The sequence below is a fragment of the Uloborus diversus genome, chromosome 3, assembly GCF_026930045.1.
Source record: "Uloborus diversus isolate 005 chromosome 3, Udiv.v.3.1, whole genome shotgun sequence".
In the NCBI taxonomy this organism is placed as follows: domain Eukaryota; kingdom Metazoa; phylum Arthropoda; class Arachnida; order Araneae; family Uloboridae; genus Uloborus; species Uloborus diversus.
Genome location: NC_072733.1, coordinates 112,662,106 through 112,689,063, shown reverse-complemented (window position 1 = coordinate 112,689,063; position 26,958 = coordinate 112,662,106). Strand labels below are relative to the sequence as shown.

The 26,958-nt window shown below is 35.7% G+C and overlaps 1 protein-coding gene across 2 annotated transcripts in view; it reads left to right on the top strand.

Annotated features, from left to right (window-relative positions):
* Positions 1-26,958, top strand: part of LOC129218066 (uncharacterized) — a 186,552-nt gene that overhangs the window by 9,728 nt on the left and 149,866 nt on the right. For both annotated transcript variants that reach the window (XM_054852255.1, XM_054852254.1), the window contains exon 2: positions 20,243-20,303. In XM_054852255.1, the coding sequence (XP_054708230.1) occupies positions 20,243-20,303 (61 nt within the window). The remainder of the gene's footprint in view (positions 1-20,242; positions 20,304-26,958) is intronic.

Genomic DNA, 26,958 nt, shown 5'->3' with positions numbered 1-26,958 from the left:
GCGCGTCACAGAGATCCAGACATCCTACAGACATCCTCCCGACATAGACTTTCAGCTTTATTATTAGTAAAGATAAAGAAGATAAAGATAAGGAAGACCAAAAGCAGTATTGTGTACCAAATGGGGGGGGGGGGGTTAGTGTGGGTCATGTCGCAAACTGCGTCAGTCCAAAGGGGGTGTTTTTAAAAATTATTAATTTTTAAGGTCTTAAATCGGTAAGGGGGGCAGCCCCCCAACCCCCAATGTCCCCCCGTAATACATTAGGAGCTTCTTAATATTCATTGAGGGAGGGAGAAGAGAAAGGAGCCCCTTAAAGAATCCAAACGCAATCTGTAGTTTTAACAGTGTAGATTTATTTCATCTGATTAGATTTAGTATAAATTTTAATCTGACGAAATTTAATCTGATTACTTTAGTTGACTAAATCAATCTGATTAAGTTAGTTTGACTAAATTCAATCTGATTACTTTAATCTGGACTAAATCAATCTGAACTAAATTAGTTTTTTTTAGTCAACTAACGAGTTAGTTTAAACTAACGTTAATCTTCGTCTGCAATTGAATTAAATTTTTAAAATATTAGTCTGAACTAAATGGGAGTCAGATTACTTTAGTCGATAGAGGATTTAGTTGATTAATGCCCAACACTGGTAAAAATAAACTATTGAAGTTAGTGAACAAAACACTGTTAGCCTGGTTTAAGTGTGTTAATTTTTCATAGGAGTTTTTATGGCGTATTATAATTTTAATTATTAACTAGGGTTCGGACAAACGCTGCACTTTCAGTTTTGAAACAATATGAACTTCGTCATGTACACAAAATTAATGTGTAGTGTGTTTACTTCCGAGAGTTCCGAGGGGGGGAGGGAGGCTGCGTGCTGCAGTACTTGAGCAAGAATATCGTTACTCGGGTGCCCACCTAAGGGTGTCATGGCGCATACTGCGCCATTGAAATTTTTAGGGGAGGAGGTGTTTTAAGGGGTATTTTTCACTTTTGGGGGGCCTATTGATTTCAGAGGAGTTCTCGCGATTTTTAAGAAGGGGGGTGCGTCCATGCTCTTGTGGGGGGCACCCTTGCGTTACTCGTCCTTTAATCTCAATTATATTTAACGTTTTAGCTGGATAGCACAGCGGACCCCCGGGGGTCCGCGGAACACAGTTTAGGAAACTCTGTAGTTCGTAGGAACTACGATATTTTTGTAGCAGTTGGCAGCTCTGTACTAATGATTCTGCAAATATTATTAATGATTCGGCAAATTTGAAGAAGGATTGCAACTATAGTGGTGGAGCAAACGGTCAAATTTTAGCTCCCGTGCAATTTTTGTGATATAATTGCGAGAGTTAGTTTTTCTAAAAGGTATTGGCACGAAGAAAACGAATTTAGATGTTGCCAACTCCGAAAATGGTGCAGGGAGACAGTTGTAGGGCAGAGATGGGCAGATTCGTATTCGTAAATCCGAATCCGAATTTGATTCACAGTTCCTTAACGTGTCAATCCGAATACGAATACATTCGTATTCACAAGTGTGAATCCGAATACGAAATTCGGATTCATACCTATGAATCCGAATCTGAATCTATTCAGATTCAGACCTATGAATCCAAATCATTTCTGATTTACATCTGTGATTACGAATCCATTTGGATTCACACTTGGATTCACTGAAAAATTCAATTCAAAAGCCCAATATAAATAAATAAATGTCTGTCTGTACCTCGCTACAGGTCGAGTTTTCGGTGTTAATGAATATACAGTGATTGATGTTACAAAGGACCAAATTTGATTGTAAAAATTTGTTGATGTTACAGATACTTGTACCGTTGAAAATGCAGATTCTCTCTGAAACGTTTCGTTTAAAAAAAGGAACAAATATATTATGATGGAAGAAAACGGTTTTTTATTCAATAATACAAACATACAGTTCAACACTCTATCTTCGGAAGGAAGCATCGATCACAAAGATAATTATTTACTAACAGTTCTAATAACCAAATTTTTCACGAAGAAACAGAAAATGCGTAAAAGAAAGCTAGGTTGTATTTTGTATTTCGCATTTATTTTCAACTATCGCAACCGTTGACTACTGCGAAAACGTTCTTGCTTGTACCAAAGAGTACTATAATAGGGTAGAGGAACGACTCGTATACTGCTTCCATTGGCCGCCATGACCAAGCACGGAGACCGGTTTGAGAGAGATTAGAGTGGCAATAACGGTAGTTTCGTTATGAAACATAATGAAATTCAAGCGGCGATAAATGTTTTTTACTGCTGCTGATATTTTCCCTCAAATGCAATTTCAAATGGAAATAACGATGGAATCTTCTGGGAATTTTTGTCAAATTTGAGGTTAAACTGTATAAAAAGTTTTAATGAATGATGTATAAAAACATAATGCACTGGCAGAAAACAGTGATCTTCAACAGATAAATTGGGAAATTTTTAATCAGTACTCAAGAACAGCAAAAAACTCTACATATTTTATTAAACAGATTATAAAATAGTGTTTAATTTGTTGGGTCTTACTTCATAACAGGGTTGATAAAAATCAGGATTTTTAAATATATATTAATAAATATATATAAAATTATTAATTTTAAATATATATAAAAACTCGGATTTTTTTTATTTAAATCGGATTTTTCTGATTTAAATAGAATTTTTGAAATTTAAATTTATTTAAATATAGTATTTGATACTAACAAGTTAAAATGCTCAAGTTAGATGTTAAATCAGATAATTCTTTTCCTATATATGGTTAAAAATTCATAAACTCCAAGTTTGAATAATTCAGAAATCAGTAAAAAATATTTACACATCTGAGCTTGATAAAATCTTCCTACAATATGAAGTTCCATATCCATATGGGTGTATTTCCCGGAAATTTTTTAACAATCAAAATAAATAACACCTTTCTTTTATCTAAGGAAAAAAAAGGAAATATGGAAGTACATAAACTAAGAAAGAATAAAAATAGCGTAGAACACTGAATTTATTTTCCTTTTTTTTTTCTTTTTTGGAAAAATAACACCTGAAATAAAATGCACGAAGAAAAAAAGGAAACCATATGCTTCTTGTATTTTAAATATTTTAATAAAACTCATCAAGGACTGAAAAGAAGACTGTTTTTTAGAATTCTTATCTTATAAAACGCTTGCATATCCCCCCCCCCCTACTGTTTTGACTTACTGTAAGTTGAGGAGGATAGTATGTTTATTTTTTAGTGAATAAGTAAATAGCTTAACTAGGGTGGTTCAAAAATACATGTAAAAAAAAGTTTCTAATAGATAACAGGACACCCCTCAATATTTTTAGACTTGTGGATAGTAATATACCGGAAGAATTTTGACTTCTTATTTCAACTGAAAGAGAGTGCTCAACTCCCTCCCCCAAACACCGTAAGTATTGGGAGGGGCGTTAAAAATTACATTGAACTGAAATAACAATGCTACATATTATAATATACAAAAGTAATATGCATATACATTGCAAAAAAAAAAAAAAATATTATTTACAAAAACACAGCTGGGGAAGTTAAATGTTTCCAAATTTGTGACATTTCCCATGCTACGATTAATGTTAAATTGAGCACCCTCTTAAAATTTGAGTAAGAAACTAAAACTTTTACAGCACAATACTATTAGTAAGTCTGAAAAACAAATAGGGTGTGTCCTGGACTCTAGTTTAAAAAAGTTTTTTTGAACCATTCTAAGCTTAACTCTTAATAGGTACGTATCCAATTTAATTTATTATTTTTAATTTCATTGAAAGGTAATCTCGTTTCATATATATATATATATACTTTGCAAGTTTTTCTTTTTTAATGTTAATTGCTACTATGATTTTTTAATATTTTTCTTCGGTTTCAATTACATTTATTTAATAACAATATGAATTTCTTTTGTTTCTTTTAGTAAGATTACTTATTATTCCGAGGACAATTCTCTGAATTCGGAATGAGAACCTTTTCAGAAATTGCGATTTTCGCTTAAATCAGCACTAAGTGGTGTTTTTTTTTCAAGTCGGTGAGTGATAATGCCGATGCTATTTCCCTAGAGAGAGCCTCTCATAAATCTATTCCAGCTTTATGTTTAAAATGTGATGCGAATGTTCCCTCAAAAACTAAAGAAGTTCAGGTGAACATTTTGAATGCTTCGAATTTAATACGCCTTTTACAGCGATAACCACTCCACTGATATTGTGGAAGAATTCAAAGCTAGTCTTATATCTGCTAGGGAAGAATTCGCTATCATGAACCCCCTAGGGAAGTCCCTAACTTGGGAGAATGAACATTTTTTTTGTTTTATTTTTAAAGGGACACATCTACACACTTATACCTTCTCTTGAAGAGACGTAGTAAGGTATATCCTGAAAATAGAATACTTCGTTCGAATGGAAAATGTATATTTAATATGCTACTAGAGGTAAAAGTTCAAAACTGTCCCAAGTATGGGCACTTGACTGTACGAAAAATTAGCGAAAATTTTTAGTGTTCATGACCATAAAATCATGATTTTTAGCTTTTTATGGACTTCTAAAACCTGGGTCCAGTAGTATTCGACTTTGGGCTCCAAATAGTAGGAAGTTCATTTTCGGGTCAATTACTTAGTTTGACGCCAATAAATATACATCCTAAAACTCGCTAACACCCAAAACTCGAACTGTAGCGAGGTACAAAGAAACATTTATTTATTTATATTGACCTTTTTAAATTGAATTTTTCAGTGAATCCAAGTGTGAATCCAAATGGATTCGTATTCATAGATGTGAATCAGAAATGATTTGGATTCATAGGTCTGAATCCGAATAGATTCGGATTCATAGGTATGAATCCGAATTTCGTATTCGGATTCACATTAGCAAACATGAATCTATTCGAATTCACACTTGTGAATACGAATGTATTCGTATTCGGATTGACACGTTAAGGTGCTGTGAATCAAATTCGGATTCGGATTTACGAATACGAATCTGCCCATCTCTGGTGCAGGGAGCTGTTATAACTGCGCTGGGGGGGGGGGGGGAGTGGTTTTTCGTCCCATTTTTGTGATACAATTTAGGGAGTTCGTTTTCCTCGCGTCAATACCTTTCATAAAAACTAAGTTGGATGTTGCCAACCGAAAAATTGTTCAGGGGGCAGGGGGAGGTTATAACTGTGCTGGGGGGCAAGTGTTTTTCCGTTCAATTTTTTGGAGTACAATTCATGGAGTTAGTTTTTCTGATAAGTTTTGGCACGACGAAAATGAGTTAGTATTGAAATTGTGCATTTTACCCAGGCCCGTCATTTGGGGGGGGGGGGGCAGGGGGAACCCTCTGAAATTGAAACTCGAATATTTTTACTTATAGACATTGTTTTTGGCCCCCCTTTGTCCGATCAGGGGGGATTCAATTGAATGATAATTTGCTTCACTTAACCAGCAATTTCTTCATAATTTTTGTGCGCACGACAATTTTTAATATCTTAAAGCACGCCTGATGGAAATTTATTCAATTATGAATGTGCTGTAAATTATATAGGACATCGATACTCAACTTGGTGGTCGTATTCGTTCCACCTTTCAATTTTAAGTGACCTGGAACATGCTACCTCAATTTTTAAGTTACGAAAAGTGAGTGCATGAAAGCCAGGTAAAGCATTGCAGATTTTTTTGAGAGCCATTTCTTTTCCTTTTACTGCTCCCTGACAATGCACGATGTTCTGGAGCATATTATGGGGTATCGCCAAAGAGTCAATACAAGAACATCTGTATCTGGCTATCTGGCGAGTAAATATGAATAGTAGAGGCACCTCGTAAAATTGCATCAGCAGTGTGTAAAATTAATTTTGTGTCAGCTACCTCGTGTGAGCTTAGTAAGTGTTTTACTGGAATACAGTGGTGGACATATTTAAGACACTTACCTAATTTACAAATAGTGAAAGAAAAGATTCAGAGCTTAAAGTTTTATCAAATACGTCAAAAACATAAATTTATTCTATTATCATACGTAATTGTTTCACAGAAATGATATTTTAATAGTTTAATAAAAAAATAAAAATACCCTGGCCAAAATTATAAAGCAGACAGTAAGCAAGATTTTAAAAATGTCATGACTAGTCACACCAGTAGTTCTAAAATGTTTCAGTATAATCAAGATAAAATTAAAAATTTAAAAATCCCTGACTAAGTCGCAAATGTAGAATCAAGAGGGAAAATTGAATATCCTTTAAAAGTCTTATGCTATTAAAAATCAAATTCAAGTATTTAATTTGCTAACAAATATAAACTGGCAGCAGATAAAAATTTTAAATCATTGCATTTAATTTCCTTGTCGTCCAACAATGAATTCGGTTATCAATCGCGTGAATAAAGGTTTAACCGTTAATTAAAAATTGCTTTAGAAAAACGTTATAATTCGAACTCTATGTAACAAGGAAGTTCCAAGCACATTTTGTCAGACGCGGAAAAAAAAAATCTTATTTTGGTATTACATTTCATTTTTAAATATGTTTTCGCTGCAAAAATCGCGAAAAACCTTATAGAGGTTTAATATATTTGTTAATTAATGTCATCCGAAGATGCAACCTAGCTAAGAACACTCTCGATCAACTCTCCTTTCGAACAATTTTTTTTTTCAAAATCGGTCCATCCGTTTAGGCGCTAGAGTCCCACAGACACCACACAGGTCAAACTTATAACCCCCTTCCTTTGGGGTTAAAAAGCGAAAAGAAAGAGAAAAAAAACAAGAATTTTCCAGCGATATTCAAAAGACATGACATTGAAAACAAAAGAAAGTGAAAAGTTATCGCTGAAAAGAACCATATGAGTTCTAAATCTTAAGTTTTTTTGCCGTGGGCCGCAAACGCTTGTATTTCAAATAAATAAAAATATATGTCTGGAAAATGAAAATTTCATTTTGGAAAAACCAAAGCAGTCAAATAATTTTGAAAAAGAAAAACTGATGGGGAGTTTTTCAGAACATTTTTATCAATAATTTAATCAAATAAAAAAGAGACAGTGCCAAAAAAAATGAGAAGATAAAAAGGTTCCGAACTCTATCCCTTCAACTCATGCTATCAAACCTAGCCTAGAAGAGCAATTTTGAAACTTTGACTTTGTAAAAGTCCTCGTACCCCATGTCTTCTCCTATCGCCATAAAAGATGGTCTAGAACTGCGTAATGCGCCAATGCCCAAACTCTCGAAAAACAGCCTTGCCCCATCCTTAAACATCGGCTAAAATTCCATTTTTAGGACTTTAAGCAAATTCCGAAGGTCTCCGAACCTCTCCTACCTCAAATATTACCAAGAACTGTCTAAAATTTTTCATTAATGGCTTTTAGATTCTGATAATATATCTGGGAAGAGTCCTCGAATATACCCTGATAATATCATTGAACATCTTATGTATGATTCCTCTAGCCTGTTTTCTATCGCTACAAGAGAACTTATTTATTCCTTTATCCAATTCCGTGATTTACTTTTCATTTTAAAGCTTATCGTGTCTGCTAATGACGAAAAATGAATCCACAACCGAAATATTGCCTTTTTATTGCACATTACTTCACAGCTGAGAGCGAAGATACACTGGCTCGGTCGGATAAAGCAGCGTGCAAAAAAGGGAAGGGCTTGGGTTCAATTCTGGGTTCAAAAATATCGTTTTAATGGTGTTTTTTTCTTTAGCAGAATTCTTATCCAAGTTTCCATTGATATGCAAAATTATACACCTAGCAGAATTCTAAGCAGCAGTTCTGTTGTTAAAATCAGGAAACAAAACATTGATTTTAACAGCGTAAATTTCTATTTATTTTGCTGCTTTACTACGCATTGGTTTAGTCTATAGCATCTCGTGGTCGCATTGAAATCAGAAAATTCTTCCTTTGAGTGCATATGCTTCACGTGGTTTGGAAAATTGGCGAAGACAGGCCTCGAACCTCTCCTCACATTAACTTTACCAAAGATGGTCTAAAACTGCGTTTTAACAACTAACTTCGAAAATTTTATGGGGGAGCGTCCGCCCCTCCCTCCTAGCGCCAACATCATTTAAAATAGCCTTAAAAAAGTCATCATTTAAATTAGCCCTATTCGTTTAAGGGCTTGGATTTCGATTAATTACTGGGGTAAAGCTTCCAAAAACTACCCCTAGTATTGAAAGACGAATAAAATTGTTTCAGGATTTCTAATTTCGAAAAATCGTCGGTCCTCATGAACGATATCAGACATGGTTCACAATTGCATATTTTAGAATGTTTATTTAAAAAAATCTTTGAGTGAGCCCCCGGATCTTTTCTCCCCTAAACATCTTTTAAGATCGTCCAAAACTGTTTTTAAACTACAATTTTGAAAAAATTTCGGGGGAGAACCCCCAAAAGCCCATACTCCTTTATGTATAACTAGAGGAAAAACATAATAATTATGTTTTTCGAGTTTCAATCTAGAAAAATTGCCGGGGAAATGCCCCCAGACCGCTTTTCGACCCTAACATTAGCAAAGATCGTCTAAATGCACTTTTAAGACCCTACAAATTAGCACAAAAATCAAGAGTATCTATTTTTTCTAATTTCTTTATAGTTCTGGAGACAAAGGTTAAGTATCCAACAAGTTGGGGGATGGGGGGGGGGGGGGCACGTGCCGACGCTACGCCTCTGCAGAAAATTACCACATCCGTTCAAAATGTTAACAGTTCTTTTTCTGGGGCCGCAGACGCTTGTATTTCAAGAAAACAAAAATATCGGGCTGGAAATTGAGAATTTTACTATGGAAAATCCAAACAAATAATAGTGTTTGGCAAAGGAAAATTGGAAGAAAGTACACATCAGACGGAAGAAAGTACCAAAATATGTTTATCAATAATTAAAGCTTAAAATGAAGATAGGGACGTAGCCAAACTGAAGGTAGAGTGGAAAACTCCAATTCCTTCTTTTTACGTCCCCAAAGCTGGTCTGGAATTGAGTTTTTAAAACTTAGGTTTTGAAAAAAATTCTGGGAAAACGTTCTCACACCCCATCAGATGCCCTAACGTCATTAAGAATGGTCTACTCATGAGTATTTAGGACTGCAATTTCGGGAACCATGAGTGTTCCCACCGTAATCCTCGAGAAACGCCCTCTCAATTAGTCATTCATCATCATTCACGGTCGAATAAATTTCATCTTTTGGACTTCAATTAAAAAAACTCCCTGTATTACAGTAAAATTAGGCCAAAAAATGGCCAAACCCAAACATCCAAAAAAAAAAAAGGGTGAAACCTGTTGCAAATTACTTCTTACCCTTCCAGCAAGAAGGGGTAAAAAGTCCCTGCACGAAAGAATCCTCTATTTAAATAAAAGTAATTTCTATTACTTAAAAAAAAAAAAATTCTCAAACCTTGCAGAAACCACTCTAATAGTAAAATAGTAAACTCTCACAGAAAAAAATTCTAATTAACAGGGGTGCACAGGCGAAGGGGGGATGGGGGTTGGGTCATGGAGCTTTGCGTCATTGGAATTTTTAAAGCAGTTTTTTTCAAGGGGTATTTCTTTCTTTTTTGAGGCGCTTTTACTCTGGATGGGTATTTTCACACTTAAGGGGAGCGCCGTCGCTTTTTTTGGGGGGGGGGGGACCCTGAATTAACATTCTAAAATCAACTATTGCAGTGAAGTTCAAGAAAAAATTCCCCTGATTTAAACTTTTACGAAGTACAAAATGCCACACAATGATATGGTAATGTCAGAATGATAATTCTAAAAGATCTAAGGGAGCTCAGTAACCAAATTATTTGTGACTGGAGTTATTAAACTGTTTAAAACGCTGGAAAACAAAATTCCTGTGCAGTATAAAAAAAAAAGTCCAAATTGACCAAAGTTTTCCGACTTCTTCTTGGTTAACTTACTTCAACTTTCCTACAATTTTTTGCCATCACCGTAAAGGGGGACAAATTGAAATTGCCAATAGGTGAGACGGGCAATGATGCAATTCTGCACCCTCTAAGTCGGTGGGGATTCTCATTTGCAAACACCAAGCTACCTCTCTTTTACGCAGCTGGTTATGTGAATTATGCTAAATATGCGGACATATACTTGCAACACTATCTGAAACTTTTGAGTACATTATGCGATAAAAAAAAATTGATCACATCAAACATCAGCTATCCAACGATCTAACGCAGTGACAAATTCAGGTGGTCTAGAACCTGTAGTGATTCAACGATAGAACAAGTCTTGATGAGAGCAACAATAGAAGGCTAAATATTTATACCTTTTTGTCTCTCAGTTTGGGAATCACAATCCGTTTCTAAAGCCCCCAGAAGTTTCTTCCGTCTCAAGTTTTTAGTGGTATTGCTCGCTGATAAGGTGAGTTGAGATGAGACCTTTAACGTTCGGGTAGTAACATCAAAGGATATTGAAGGCAAACAATTTTGTGGCATTTCTTTATAAAGGAGGTAAACAGTTATGTCTTTAGCTTCTGTTACGAAAGTAGTTAGCATCTGTAAAGATGTGTAAGCCCCAAACCATCTTTTACACCGAATGGTATGAACAGTAAAGATGGAATAACAAATTGCTGAAAACTTCTGGCACGAGTTATGCGCTGATCCTCCATCAGTATTCAATGAATCTGGTTTCAGAAGGAAAGAAATCCTGTATCATTAAAGTGCTGTGCTATTATCTGAAGCAAAAAAATTCATCCACCATCACAGAACGAACAGCTGATGTCATATATGAGGCAGTGAGAAGCAAAGGGATCTAAGTGGACATTTTCAAGTTTTGAGTAAAACGCGTTTAAAGATAAGGTCCTAGGTAGGCTTTCATTGATTTTCTTTTCTAAATCGTGCTGTATAGAAGCAACTACCAGGTCTACTAGTACCATCTCTTGCCCCAAGATAAAGGAGAGGTTCACCCATTTGTACTGGTTATCTCCAAATTTTTAATTTTGCCACTTATATCCCTTTGTTTTTCACTGCCTCATATGTAATAGATGGAAGATACCTGCTTGATCATATTTTTGTTAATGATCTGTAACCTTCAAGGAAATATGCCAGCAATGCAGTGTATAGGTCACTTGTAAGTATGGGAAAGCTAGTGTCATTTTTAATGGGTGCAAAGAAAGCACCACAGAAATATAATCTGCGTCCTATTACAGCAGCCAACCCTTCTGCTCTAGAAGATTTTCTGATTCTCAAATCTTGTGCTTGCTCGGAGGGATTCATTGGATATAGTGAATGTTTGAAAAGTCTGAAAGTGGACTGAAGTGCTCATTTATATGCGCAAACTGTGTTCGACATAGCTGCAACAATAACGATTTTGCTGAGGATCTAGATTCCAAAAAACATCTTGATAACGAAGACTTTTTGTTACAAGCTTAGGAGAAATCATTTAAAAACAAAAAACAGTTAGGCGTAATTTTTCTGGCCATTTAATCAAATGTGCACTATCAGAGGGGGTGGGGGGGAAGGATAATATTTTAGTATATAATTTCATTTTGGGAGGTGAGCTACTGTTCTTACGGGGTGGACAGTCCTGATTTAATGCATTTTAGATTTGCATGAAATTATACTTCTACTTGAAATAAAGGGGGGGGGGGAGGTGAGTATTTTATTTGGCGGAGGGGGGGGGGGAGGTGCTGTAGCCTTAAGAGGAGGTGCACCATCGCTCTTGGAGGATGGCCACACTTGATTTCTAACTTAGCATAAAATGTTTCCATATGAAATGTATGCAGGGGGGTTTGGGGGTACTGCTTCGTTTTACGGAGATAGGGTGGCTCTGTAGCATTGGTGGGTTATGTCATCCTTCTTGGGGGTCAAACACCTTTAATTTCATGCTTTTAAATTTAGTATGACATAATATTCTCACTTTAAATTTACTCTAAAAATTCTGGAAAAATACCCAAAAACAGCAATTTTTAGATGCTATCTCATTCTGAAACCCAATGCACAATGGGGTGAGACTTTTTACCAGTTCTTATAGGGAGGGTAATAACAATTTACACCAGGTTTAGCTTTTTTTTCGGATGTTTGGGTCCGACCGATATTTTTACTGTACTACTGAGGTCTTCCGAACCTGCACTCCTCCTAATATTGCCGAAAATCCTCAAATTTCATTGTTAAAGCTTTAGAAAAATTTTCGGGGGAGATCTCCCAAACCCCGTACCCCTGTAATAGTATTGAAATTTGCTTACGATAGTGTTAATTGAATTTCAATTTTGAAAATTTGCCACTGGAAGACCCCCAACCTCGCCACCCATTAACATTACCAAAATTCGTCTAAGAATGCGTTTTCTACAGATCGGAAATTTTTCGAGAAAATGCTCCCCTCTCTCTCGCCAACAACGTCGAAAAACGTCTTAAATTTCATTTTTAGTCCTTCAATTACGAAACATTTCTGTGCGCGAACCCCTTCAACCCCCCCCCCCCTTCAGTGAAGGTTGGCTTAAATTACGTTTTAGCTTTAATTTCAAGAAACTGGCGGTGTACTCAATTTTAACAAAAAGCCTACAACCACGTTTTTAAGGCTTCAATTTCAAAAAATTTCGTAGGGGATGGCGCCTTCATTTCTAATCTCCTTAATACCGCTATAGATAGTCTAAAACTGCATTTTTCGAACTACAATTTTCAAATTTTTCCCGTCGGGGAGCCCACGGACCCCTCTTTATCTGTCACAATCAAAAATAATTCAGAATTGCGTTCTTTGAGTTTGAAAGTTTATCTGGGGATGCCCCGAGTCTCTTCCTTTCTTAACATCACTATAGATCAGCGGTTCCCAACCTTTTCTCTTTGCGAACCCCTTGAACAGGCGAAAGAAATTCGCGAACCCCCTGAGGTTGAAATTAGTAACATATAAGAAACAATAAAAAAAAAAACATGTTTGATTTCCATTTTTTTGCAGCACTTGATGGCAATAAACAAAAATATAATTGTAAAATATCCACAAGTACAAACATTAATAAAAAGTTAAACTACAGATACAAGCTAAATTATAAACAAGTAGTTTTAAAATCCAACTGGTTTTTAAAGCATACGTTAAATTGGGGGAAAAAATCCTCAATCTAATATTAGCGGCTGTTTGACGAAACAAAGAAATTGAAAGTTTGGTTCAATATCTGACAGTTTGAGTCTTAAATCAGGCTCTGCATTTATTCTGCTTCTGTATTTATCTTTGAAATAAGTATAGGATGAAAATCCTTTCTCACACAGATATGTTGTACAAAATGGTAATAAAATTCGAATTGCTTTTTTAGACAAAACGGTATACTCATTTCCAACACTGAGCCAGAAGTCAATTAACGAACTCTCTCTAAAGCTAGTTTTTAATGAATAATCACAAGATAACTCGATGAGTTTTTCCTTTTCCTGTAATGTCAGGGTGCTCTCTAAGCATGAATCTCCCTCAAAAGGATTGCGTATCCAGTTGTTTGAGAGGGGGATGTTACGCCTATTAGGAAAATGCTCGTCAAAGGTTAATTCAAGATGTTTCAGATGTTCACATTCATTCCTTTTAACGCTTTCATAAAGTTTCATTGAGTTTTCTGATAAAAAGCTACTGAAAGAAGTAAAACAAGAAAACTCACCCATTTCCAGGCATTGGATCTAGAAGTTCAATTTTTTTACTATTGCTTCAATTTTATCATATACAGTCGAGTTCCGACTTATGCGAGGGATGCGTTCCTAGACTCCTCGCGTAAGTTGAAATTTCGCGTTGTGGAAAAATATATGCATACAATTTTTTTAAAGCATACCAAATACTTTTAGGCACTTATAAACACCCCTCAAACTGCTCTAAAGCATTCTTCAACCATTACAGTTTCTTCCATAAAGAACTGAACTTTTACTGTATTTAAAAAATAAAGAACTGTTATTCAACATGAAATACTTAAGATGCACAAAATTGAATGACCAGTGGGAATAAAAGATATAAAATAAAACATCACGGTACAGACTGCATGCAGTAAAATTAAAATGATGCACAAAATAGTACTGTACAGTAGATACAGTAGCAATATTTACGAGTTAAAAAATGAGGATAGTAGTGATGATTTATGCTCCAATACAAGATCAGATCGTTACTCTTATTTAATACATTTTTAAATACGCTTCACCTTTTATTCAAAACGTTTCAATTTGTGGCTACATCTCCTTCCATTTTCATATTTTTTACTTTGCTAGACTGTTCTGCAAGCTTCAATATTGAAACTAAGTTTTAAACTTTTACGGACATCTTTTTGTTTTGACTTTTAATTGTACATATGGAAGATTCACTCATACTTATTGTCGCGCTACCTTCGACGTTTTGTAATTGAGTATTCATATCGAGAATCTTAGCCTTTTTAAATTTTTTTTATCAAACTTTTTTTTTTTCAAATTTTCAAACTTTAGATGAAGGTGACACTAAGGTGCCATTATGGTTATTTGATGCGCTAGACTAGATTGGCGTGGGAACTTTGGCTGTCAAAGGGACGTAATAACATTTACGAAATCAATATTTAGTAGCCAATAACGAAACTGATACTTCCTTCTAAAAAATTCATGTTGTGGGCAAAAAATTCGCGTTAGCTCTAAAATTAGTTTCTCTTAAAAAAATTTGCTTTATAGCTATTTCGCGTAAGTCGGATCGCGTTGTAGCGGGAGTCGACTGTACACCGAAAATGTCAACACATGCGCCTTGCAAGGACAAATTTAATTCATTTAATTTTGAAAATATATCAGCTAAATATGCTAAGTCTTTGCAATGTCAAAGAGGATCGAATATGCAAGTGGACAAGTGAAATGGATGATCAACAAAAAATGCTTGAACTTCTGACTTCAATTCAAATAAGTGTGCCAAAATTTTGCCACGGGAAAGCCATCTAACTTCTGTGTGAAGAAGTAAAGAAACATGAAAGCTTCTCAATTCCTCACAAAGCACGTGAAATAGACGGCAGTTAGTGGCACGCGATTTTATGAAATTCACAATTTTTACTGCATCATTCAAAGTAGCGGATAATTCTGCAGGAATACGCTTACATGCTAACGCTTGTATATGAATGTAGCAATGAGTCCATTCAATTTTCTCGTTGATCTCGCACCACAAAGCCAACAAATTTTCCTGTCATTGATTTTGCACCATCCGTGCACACACCTACACACAAAGATCAATCTACTCCATTTTCTTCAAAGTAAAAGTTGACCAGTTCAAAAATTGCTTCTATCTCCAGCTGTATTCGTTTTCAAAGGTTTTGCAAATAGTACATCTTCTTTAATTGTATCGTTAAAAATATACCTAACATAGACAAGTAATGTTGCAGCGTTTGCTACATCAAGGCGACTCATTAAAGCTAAATCGCAAAATTATTCACTTTTATTCTTTTCACAAGCTCTTTCTCCACATTATTTGCCAAATCAGTAATTCTGCGTGATACTGTGTTTGATAGCGAAATTAGGTTTTTTTTGTTTTTTTTGCAGACTTTTCTCCCAGCATACACTTAGCAATATCTTTAGCACACGGTCCAATTAAATATTCTGCAATTGTATGGCTGTCCAGATCTTGCAATTCTATAACTGACTCGATATGAAGCTTCAAGAGCCATTTTACTATCTTCGTTGGATTCTTACATGAACCTAGAGACGCTACACGTTTTATTATATTCCAATTTTCTTTTAAAATATTCGACAGGTTTGTCCTTGTGTGTCGGATGCTTTGTTTCGAGGTGTCTTCGCAGAAGTGACGGTTTCAAACTCCTGTTCGCAAGACCTTCGTTGCAGAGAAGACAAAGCGGTCTAGGTTCCGACTCTTCTCCAGTAAAATAAAAGCCGATTTGTAAATAGTCACTGTCATATTTTCGCTTTTTCCTTTTTCTCACCCAGTTCACTTTTCTGTTTAGTCGGGGGAGACGACAGTTCATTACAGCTACCTATTTCAATATCCTGTGTTGATTCGAAAACTACTACTGATGTTGAGGGTTGATCGATTGATTGCTTGTCTATTTTGTCTGGCTCAACCAAACTACCAGTTTTCAACCATCGATCCATAACAGCAGAAAGTTATTGAAACCATAAATATTACCAACACGATTATAACTTCACAGAGTAGCAAGTTCACGCAGCAAATCAAATTGCTAACAAAATCACTTGTTTTCAAGCATCTGTAAATACGTCTATTAATAACTAACTCTTTTCCCTGAACTATGAGCATGCTGATGTTACATTTTTGAAAACGAACAGATGGGTAAAATCCAGTAATAAATTTCAAGTTTGGAGCTTTTTGCTGTCATGTTTGCTGTTAACGTACGATTGTTTTTTGGGAACTTAAATCCCTCCCCCAATTTTCGGGGGAGGTTATCGGACCTCCTCCCCCTTTATCTCCAACTTAAAATATAGTCTAAATCTGCGTTTTTATATCTTCGATTTCGAAAAAATGTCAAGAGGAAGCCCTTCAACATCCCTTATTTCTGATTGAATATTATCCTTACGATTAAATTTATATCGCTAGTACGAAGGTCTAGTAATATGACTGCCTGCTAAATCAGAAGCTAAATCTTCTGTTTTTTTCTCTGCATATTGGAACATGCGTTTGAAACAATTAAGGGGCCGCCAAATGCGTACCCCCCACCCACTTTTTTGACCCAGCGACGGCCCTGCCCGTGGGGGATCTTATTAGCTTGTGTGGTTTACTAAAATGGGAGTCAGTTTATGTGTCGAAGACCAACAGAATGCTATAAAATGTGCTTGAGAAGAACTGTCTTGCGATATTTTGTTAGAATTGATAGATTCAATGCTGAATTGCATCCTTCATGTTATAAAGAAAACAATGGCGACTCCACTAAATATTGAATAACCATGTTAAAGGATTTTCTTTTAGACCATTAGTGTCTGCTAACTGAGTTAACCACTGTATTTGAAAAAAAAAAAAAGGTTGGTGTCTTATAATTTTGTCCATTATGTTTTTAAGTTTTTTCATTAAATTGTAGGAAAATATCATAATTATAAAATAATTATTAATGATAACAGAATTAATTGATGTTTTTGACGTGTTTGAAACATTTTTATGCTCTGAATCTTTTCTTTCACCATCTGTCAAATTAGGTGTCTTATAATTATGTTCACCACTGCATGAGTTGCTGCCGCTTCTCCCTGTGCCACAACGATGGGTAATTTCAAATCTGGAAACCGACAAATAATTTTAGATATCTAAAAAAATAAGTGTTTCCCTACATCAAAAGAGTTGGAATTTTCAAATCGTAAAATAGTGGACAAGCTACTAGCTTTCTCCTCTCCTTCATTACGCCACTGGTTACTTCAAACAGGCCAGTCATTTCAATTTTTTTCAAAGGAGCAAAGGTAGGCCGTCATTTCCGAATTTTTCAGCGGGTACTAAGAAATATATTGAAAAAATTCAAAAATGTGCAATTGCATTATTTTTCCAAAATCGGGGGAGAGAAGGGGCGCTCTCTCACATTATTGCCTAAATATGGTTTTGAGTACAAGGAACCGCTTATCAATGGAAAGATCATTTTCCTTCATATATTCGCATCTTTTACATTGAAAAGGAAGCTAGCTCTTAATTCCGAAATACAATTTAATTCGGATGTTTATCCGTTATGTTATTAATGAATTTAAGCGAACTTGTTGAAAACATGTTGTAAACTAACGAATGTTGAAAACAAACTACAGTAGAACCCGCTTAATGGAATAGCCATTTCGCCACGAAAAAATATTCTAATAAGCGGGATATTCCATTAACCGGGATCAAAGTAACACATTACATTGGTTTGGTACATTGAAAATGTATTACAATAAGCGGGGTATTCTATTAACCGATATTCTAATAAGCGGGCTCGACTGTATTTTACGTTTGCAGATATATAGAGCTATATATTTGAAGTTGTATACAGACATATGTTATGTATGAAATCAACTCTTCATAACTTGAAGTCCCAAGGGAACGTTCGAGTTATTGGTTGTTCAAGTTATGGGAAGTTTCCACAATAGTGTCAAGAGTTTGGAACCCGATGAAAACTTCGAGATAAAAAATATTAGTTACAAACTTCGAGTTATCGATATTTGACCGATATACTTGCAGGGTGGCTTGCCCCCTGCACTATTTATTGGCTGGCAACATCCAAATTAGTTTTCCTCGTATCAATACCTTCCAGAAAAACTAACTCCCTGAATTGTACCACAAAAATTGAACGGAAAACCACTTTCCCCCCAGCGCAGTAATAACCACTTCCCCCCTCCTCTGCACCCTTTTTGGGGTTTGCAACATCCAAATTCGTTTCCCTCATGCCAATATCTTTCAGAAAAACTAACTTACGTAATTGTATCCCAAAAGTTGATCGGAAAACCACTTGCCCCCAGCGCAGTTATAACTGGCCCCCTGCACCATTTTTGGTGTTGGCAACATCCAAAATCGTTTTTCTCATGTCAATACCTTTCATAAAAACTGACTCCCTTGATTGTATCACAAAAATTGAACGGAAACCCACTTGCTCAAAAGTGCAGTTATTACCACAATCGGCCTTGCCAGTCCCCCCACCCTTCAACATTTTCGTGGGTGGCGACATCCAAATTCGTTTTCCTCGTGCCAATACCTTTCAGAAAAACTAACTCCCGTAATTGTATCACAAAAATTGAATGGAAAACCACTTGCCCCCCCCCCCTGCACAGTTATAACCGCCCTCCTGCAACATTTTCGGAGTTGGTATATAAATGATATCAGGTTTTCAATTGCTTTCTTCTTTGGAGAAAAACATTGTGCACTTTTTTAAGTTAAAGGTTTTGAGTGCATGAATTAAACTGACAGAAGTGTTCCAACATTTCTTTTTTTTTTTTTTTTTTTTGCTACTCCAGCGGGTTTTGCAATCAGTAATACGCTTTCCCTTTTTTCCAAAAGTTTAATTTTCTAGATATTAAATTACCGTGATGGTTTTACAAAATGTTTTGAAATTACATGCATTTTCTCAATTGCTGAACACATAAAAACTGAAACCCCGAATGAGAATGCCAATTCCTTCTCAGAAAAATATACTCGATTTTTATTGTGTTCTTACGGTACATCCACAGTTGAGACAGTTTTTCTTTCTCTTCTTGCAGACATACGAGAAAGATGATTCAAACTTCAGATGATGCTTGTGAAAATAGTCGTGTTATGAGCGGCAAAAGTTTCCATTCAAACGTTTTCCAACGTTTGAATGGAAACTTTTTTTTTTCTATTCAAACGTTTTCCAGTGTTTGAATGGAATAGCTTTGCGGGATTGGAAATCCCTCGTGATTTTGCTCTCAATCCCACGGGATTAATCCCGCTAAATATCATGCAGGGGATCCCGAAGGATTTGAAATTCGGATTTCGTGATTGGAAACCATAGTTAATAAGTTTCTAAAGTTTTTAAAACTTCCAAAAGAAATTAAATAAATAAATGAATAAAAAAGCATTTAGATGAAGCAAAATTAGATATTTAAAATTGTTTTTGCACCATGATAAGAGAACAAACGAGCTGATGTGTGCATCACATGACTGCCTTTTACACCAATTTAATGTTATTTCCCCATTATTGGCAATTTTAATGTGATTCAATAGTTAACTCTCTAATTAGCACCGACAGTGGCCAAATTGAAACCAGATTTAAAAAAATATTGTTTTTTAAAAAAATCGCCAAATTTGTCGCCAAGTTGGCAACAAAACTTGGCGACCAAAAGACTGGCGATATATTGCCAAGTGTCTGCCAAACAATAACTTCTTGAGTTTGCATCGAAATTAACAATGATTTCCCCCCAAAAAGGAGCAAAAGCCCCCTTTAGAAACACCCAATTGTAACCAAAAGGCGAGGTGCACAACTAGACCCCGCTAGGAGTCTACGTAACAAATTTCAACTTGCAAGGACATACCGTTCTTGAGTTATACGACATACATACGGACGTCACAAGAAAACTCGTTTTAATTAACTCGGGGATTGTCAAACTGGATATTCGGGGGTCTATACGTTCTCAGGCACTTATCCACATGTGGTCGGGTTGAGAAAAAAAAACTCAACATTCATTCAGGGGGAAATTAAGGCTGATTTTTGAGTGAAATTTTTTTCGCGAATGCAATACTTCCTTTTTTGTAAGAGGAAGTAAAAATGGACGTTAAATCCATAAGGACTCCATGTAACCCCAAAACATTTGCAATTTTTGTTGTTTGTGAGCGTAACGTAGATTTCATTATTTGTCGCTGAGGTAAACCTTTTTACCTTTTTCAAGAAACGTTTGTTAATATTAGTGACACTTGATTTGGAAAATAAAACGAAACAAAATTTTAATATTCGGAATTTTTCTTTTTAGGTCTTCATTAACACCTTGCAGGAATTGTTCTTATGTGAAGTATTGCAGCACGGAGTGCAAAGTAAGTAAATAATACTTTATAATATCATTTTAAGTACACTCCGGACATAAATCATTCCGTGTCAAGCGACCTAGTGTTCTCCTACAGACAATCTCAGATTTCAGTTAAATTTCAGATATGTACTCATGCCTTGACGGACAAATATAAGTTTTATCTTTCAAGATTCAAATCCTGAGAATATAGAATTCTCCAAATCATAGGCGTAGCGTGACCAAACATTTAAGGGGGGGGGGGGGGGCAAGACGAAGCATTTTGATATCCCTCTCCCAGTTTTTCAGAAATGGGGTCACGAATTTCATTTTAGTAATGGGAAAAAAAAAAGCAGAAAGGAAACCTTCGCGATCTTAGGAACATTGAATAAAAATAATAAGTGAACAAATAGAATAAAGGTGTCAAAAAGGGTTATTCTGCGAAATTTTGAGAACAAATGCAATCTTTGAATATTATTTAGGAACATCTTAAGGTTCTGCATTATTATTTACCTAACTGAGGGACGCTGAAACGAACGTTTTGAACATTTTTTAGCGAAAAAAATGTCAGTGTATAGTACAAACTAGGGCTGGGCGATATATCTTCATGTATCGATATATAACTATTCCCACGGTAACGATATTTAGATTTCTATCCGTCCGATATATCGGTTGAAACGGAAAATACGGGATATAATTACGGAGAAATTGAAATACTGACTCAAAAATACATAACTTTTTATAGTTCTGTATGATGGATGAGTGCTTGAAATTTGAAGAAATTAACTGCATTCTTAACTGCATTTAACTGCAATCAGTTATTTTATTTTTAATTATAGTACAAGGGAAAATTAACAGGGCCACCGAAGGTCAAGGTGGACCCATTGTCAGACTGGTCTCCAGATCCCATCCCCTTAAAAAGTTTTCAAGAGCAGGGCGTTTCTAAGGACCACGCCCCTAGTTTCTGACAAGGCTGATATGGCCTCTCGTGGGCCCTGAAAAGTGAATGCGTGTTAGTTAAAAAAGCATCTTAATGCAACAATTAAAAATTAACCAATGGAGGTATCATCACGGTTCATAATTCTAATTAAACGTAAACCATTGACATTACGCTGAATAAAAGGTTTGCGAAATATACAGAAATGTTTGTATTAAAGAAATGAAAAACGAAAAAAAATGAGATTAAATAAAATACACCGCTAGCTCAATCATTTCCATCCGAGCTGTCGTATTTCACTAAACGCCGCGCAACTCATAGCTGAATAAAATAGTAGCTTTATCTTCGATAATAAGAGAATTTTTATTCCATTCATAACACAAGGCACAACTTGAACCGGTAATTCAATTTTAAAGCGTTATCGCCGGCAACCGTGACATTACTGTTAATGCGCTGACATAGTGTTTTTTTATGAAAGTTGTACGCATTAACGAAGATGGAATTGAATTCTACCATGCTCGATCATGGATTCTTTGTGAAAGTTCTACGCATTTTCGGAAGAGTAACAAGTAGGGGAGATCGGGGCAAGATGACTATGCTTTAACAATTTTCGTGGTTTATTAATTTATTTTTAAGGATAGTAAAATTAATTTTACATGAGCTGTTAGAGTAGTCCTTTGTAGTGTTAAATATATTATCATTTAATTTTTCAGATAAAAATAACGAAGGATATTTTTATTTTTTCATAACCTTAACAAATCGTTAAGGTTATGAAAGTTGCCCCAGTACTGGGGCAAGATGACTTTGATCAAAGGGCAAGATGACAACGTTGAAAAAGGTTGAACGTATTTTATGTTTTGAATACAGGGTTTGGCCGCGACTGTACTTCGGAGCATGCATGCGCAGACTGGATTCGGTAGAGGGCGTTCCCTAGCTAACGAACGAGTGGCTAGTCGGTTGTCTTCGAGCCCCTGGAAAGTCAGGACAGGCATTTTCGCGCGACATGTTTCTGTGAGTGGTGCAAGCCGAAAATGCAGCATTCTTAGAGCAGAGGTACGCGATTAAATTCTGTGTGAAACTCGGTAAATCTGCGACAGAGACGTTTGATATGATCAAGCAGGCTTACCCAGATGTTGCTTTAGCAAGAAGTGGTGTGTTTCGGTGGCACCAGGCCTTTTTGGCGGGCCGGGAAGAGGTCGCCGATGAAGACAGTGCTGGAAGACCTTCGACTTCGACGAACACCAACAATGTGACTCGTGTGCGCAAAGTTTTGAACTCAAACCGCCGACTACAGGTAAGTATTCGTTTAATGGCCCGAATGTTAAATTTTATCAAAATCGGTGGTTTATGACATTGTGACGGTGCACCGCCTTTCTAGTGAACAGCTACCTGACCAATGCCGGCAACCCAACGCTTCCGCAGCCACCCTCAGCCCAGATGTGCCCCCCTCGACTTTTTTTGTTTCCTCGCCTGAAAAGGCCGATGAAAGGCAAGCATTTTGAGACAACAGAGGGGATCCATGCAGCATGCACCGCGGCTCTCAAGGCTATTCCGGAGAATGCCTACCGTGACGCCTTTAATGCTTGGAAATCGCGCTGGCAGCGCTGCATCGACGCAAAAGGAGCCTATTTTGAAAGTTTTTAAAGAATTGTAACAATTGGCTCAATAAATTTTTTTTAATCGACTCAGTCCTATTACTTTCCGGACAAGCCCTGTATGTTACCTAGTTTTACAAATGATAACTGTGTTTTTACATCTTACTAAGTATCAAATTAAGCGTAATACATTGTAGCGTAATGTTCAAATGTTAAGTTATGGAGATAACAATAGACACAAATAAAAACACCATTTTCATGATTGGAACATTCCTCATGCCACCAATCTTGGCTTTTACAGCTCTGGATCCATTCTCCTGTTTTTTTTTTTTTTTTTAATCTTTTTTTCTTTCGCTTTGTTCCATGTTCTGACATGTCTTTGATGGGTGTTCTTGTAAGAATGTTTGAGCTTTAGTTTTTGTTTTCTCGCATTGTGTTGCTTTAGGCAATGCATTGAAATCAAAAACACTAACATGCTTCTTTGGTGTATCGGAATCAGCATTTGTCTTACCTTCTGCTTCGTCTGGAGGATTTATATGTGGGTTTTCTACTCTCAAGGTCTGAGGATTAGCACTTTTATTCTCAGTTTCAGAGCCAACGACGTCATAGTCCGCTAAAAACAATAAAGTTATGAGACTCGATACCTCATTCTTTAAACCCTTTATTGGCATTTCCAACTGTAACTGCTTTGAAGTAAGCGGTGCTCAAAAGCTCTCTAATATAAATTTTTTCTGTGATAGCTTGTCCTTGATGAATAACCATAAAGTTGTCACATGCTTGGTTGGCTATAGTAGGTTTTTAATGGGAAGAAAAATGACGCATCAGGAGCTAGAGACGATGCGATGTGTGAAATGGCAACCCAACCATGATAATGTTTTTTCACTGCAATATAAGATAACCTGCAAAGCTATGTGAGATTTATGATTGTCAATAATCAGCAGAGCAGGAGATTCTTTGCTTGGTTTAATGCATTCAACTAGTCATTTGGTTTATAAATAGCCCCTGGTCACCCGCTTTCGAACGATGCCTCTCTTGATTCAATGCGTCCTTCAGCCCCAGAGGAGAAGCGCAAGGTCGCGTGGACAAACACACAGCGTTTACAGGAATTTAATAAAGTGGACAACATAGTTTAATAAATTCCGATACACGGACAATTTGCAAGCTCGTCATCTTGCCCCGCGTTGCTGCCCGTCATCTTGCCCCAGACTGCCTGTTTGAACGGATTATTCTCCATTGCCATAAAAAAAGGCGATTAAGTGTCATTTTTTCATGGTAATAGATAGTATTTAAACCAAGTTACTCATAAATACTCAAGAGACACGATATTTCCTACATGTATATGCAGTAGAGCTTATTTACACATGCATAAAAGTTATACCGTGGCAACGGTAAACAGAGCTTCAGAACTAACACAAATATGGCGATTTCAGCGTCTTTATACTTTTGCTGAACGAACAGCGGATTGGAGAGCCAGTAACATGTAGTTGATGCAGTTGCCTAGTTTAAAACGGAAAAATTAAGGCATTCGTCATCTAGCCCCGGTCTCCCCTACCATGATTGAAAAAGCTGAGCTTGTCGATTGATGACATTTATTGAATAATTTACCAAGATTCTCTAAGACCGTCGGTTGAAGATAAAAATTAGGTACAATTTTTAAGCATTTTTTTTTTATTTACTAATGTAACATAAATGAATAATATACATAATTCGTGGATTTTAAAAATTATGAAAAATTTCATTGAGGTAAAAAAATGTTTTAATTTATTTAAAAACGCCAAAAAAGTTTACTGCATTAATTTTGATAATATTCAGATTTTTTCAAAAAAATAAATTTTTTTATTATAATTTTCCCCCCAAAAATATTTAAGTTACATATCAAATTGCAGTGCATTTATAGCTGCATTCTTTAAAGATTTATTAGTAGCATTTTACTTAATCTTACTCAACTAAAAAGTAAAAAGTCTTGAAGCAAAAACTATTATATGACTAAAAACAAACTATTTAAGACATCAAAACGAAATATAGTTCAAAGTACATTCAAATTATTGCGACTGCTCAAATTGAAAGATTTAAACAAAATATTGAATTGAATATTTAAAACTTTTTCGTTGCGAAGCACTTTCGTCATGCATTGAGCTATACCATTGAGCACGCCCCCCCCCCTCCAGGAAAGTTTTCAATTAGAGAAATAATATTATATTTGGAAATGTTTTTTGTTTTTCGATCCTTTGCACCCCTCCCCCTAGAATACATCGATATATCGAAAATATCGATATTTGGAGAGCGATATATCGCGGTATTAAAATTCTGATATCGTCCAGTCCTAGTACAAACCTATGACAAGTCATCAAATAAAAAATGAATAGGTAAATAAACATAACTTCATAGGGGCTGCCAGCCTTTTTAAATTTCTATCTTTTCTTTTTTTGTCAAAATATCATCATGAAAATTGCGGCTAAGTAGAGTAAAATATATGTGCCGCCAAAATACCTTTTAAATAGAGAAAAAGTTAAAACAGAGTAAGACGAGATTCAAAAAAATGTCATGACTAGTCACACCACTAGTTCTAAGTGTTTAAACATATAAGACGAAATTTAACAAAAATTGTATGGCGATATTTAGAAGACATGACATTTAAAATAAAAAAAGCGTAAAAAACTAAGTCCGAACAGTACCACCAGTGACGAAGCCAAGTTAGATGCTCGTTTTTTACCCTTGTCTTGAAAAAACACGATCATAAAAAAAAAAAAAAAAATTGATAGGAAAAGTGTCCTTTCGGATAGTGCTGGTTAAAAAAAAGTAATAGGAGTAAGTTTGGCTTACTTTAAAGCAGTCGATTGCAGAGTTCATAGTTGAGTTGTCCTGATACTCTAAAATAAATTTTATCTTGATTTTTAGTGTTTTTCCCTGTTATTCCAGATTTTTTTAAGTGCATAAAATTGTTTTATTTTACACTTAACTAGAAAATACTAGTGCCAGTTCTGCATGAGAAACTCCTTTCCCAAAAGGAATTAATTCTCTTAGAATTTGTTTTATGCAAGCACCAATTTTCTACTCTGCCGAAGTTCATTCATGTGGTTCGGAAAACAAATATCAAGCTTTCTGCTTGCAATCGCTGTTTACTTTGTAAAATAACATGCTACGCTTAACTAGCTAGCACTATCTCCCCCCCCCCCTTCCCCGGTTTTCTCTCCACATTGCCGACGTAAAATCCTAATACATGAGCTTTGGTTTTTAATAGCAGAAATCCAAACCAAGCAATTGTTGTAAGTTGGCGGCATTTCATATCCGTTTTATTTTTGTTAAACCATCTACGGTTAAAATGATATAGAAGCTGCCTATTAATACAATAAAAACTACTTTTTAATAAACTAAACACGTTCTTCACTAGTAATTACTTTTTAACTTAAGTTCCAATCAGTCTCAGTTTGCAATTTTTTACTTCCTTTTACAAAAAGGAAGTATTGTATTCGCGAAAAAATTTTCACCCAAAAATCGGCCTTAATTTCCATTTTGCTCACCCCCAAATGAATGTTGAGTTTTTTTTTTCAACTCGACCACACGTGGATATGTGCCTAGAAACGTACAGACACCCGAAATAACCCGAAATATCCATTTTGACGATCCCCGAGTTAATTGCAGCAAGTTTTCTCGTGACGTCTCTATGTACGTATGTGTCTCGCATAACTCAAGTACGGAATGTCCTAGAAAGTTTAAATTTGGTACGTAGACTCCAAGTGGGGTCTAGTTGTGCTTGGACACCTTCCTTTTTGGTTGCATTCGGATGCTTCAAAGGGGGCTTTTGCCCCTTTTTGGGGGTAAATCATTGTTAATTTCGATGTCAACTCAAGTGGTGTTTTAATTTGGAGGACACTTGGCGATATATCACCAGTATTTTGGTCGCCAAGTTTTGTCACCAACTTGGCGACAAATTTGGGGGGATTTTTTTTTTTAAATCTGGTTTTGATTTGGCCACTGTTGGTGATATTTAGAGAGTAAACTATTGAATCACATTAAAATTTCCAATAATGGGAATATGACATTAAATTGGAGTAAAAGGAAGTCATGTGATGCACACATCAGCTCGTTTTATTCGTTAATTAAGAACAATTTCCAGGAATTCTTAGCTAAATTTCTAATACTTAAATTGAATT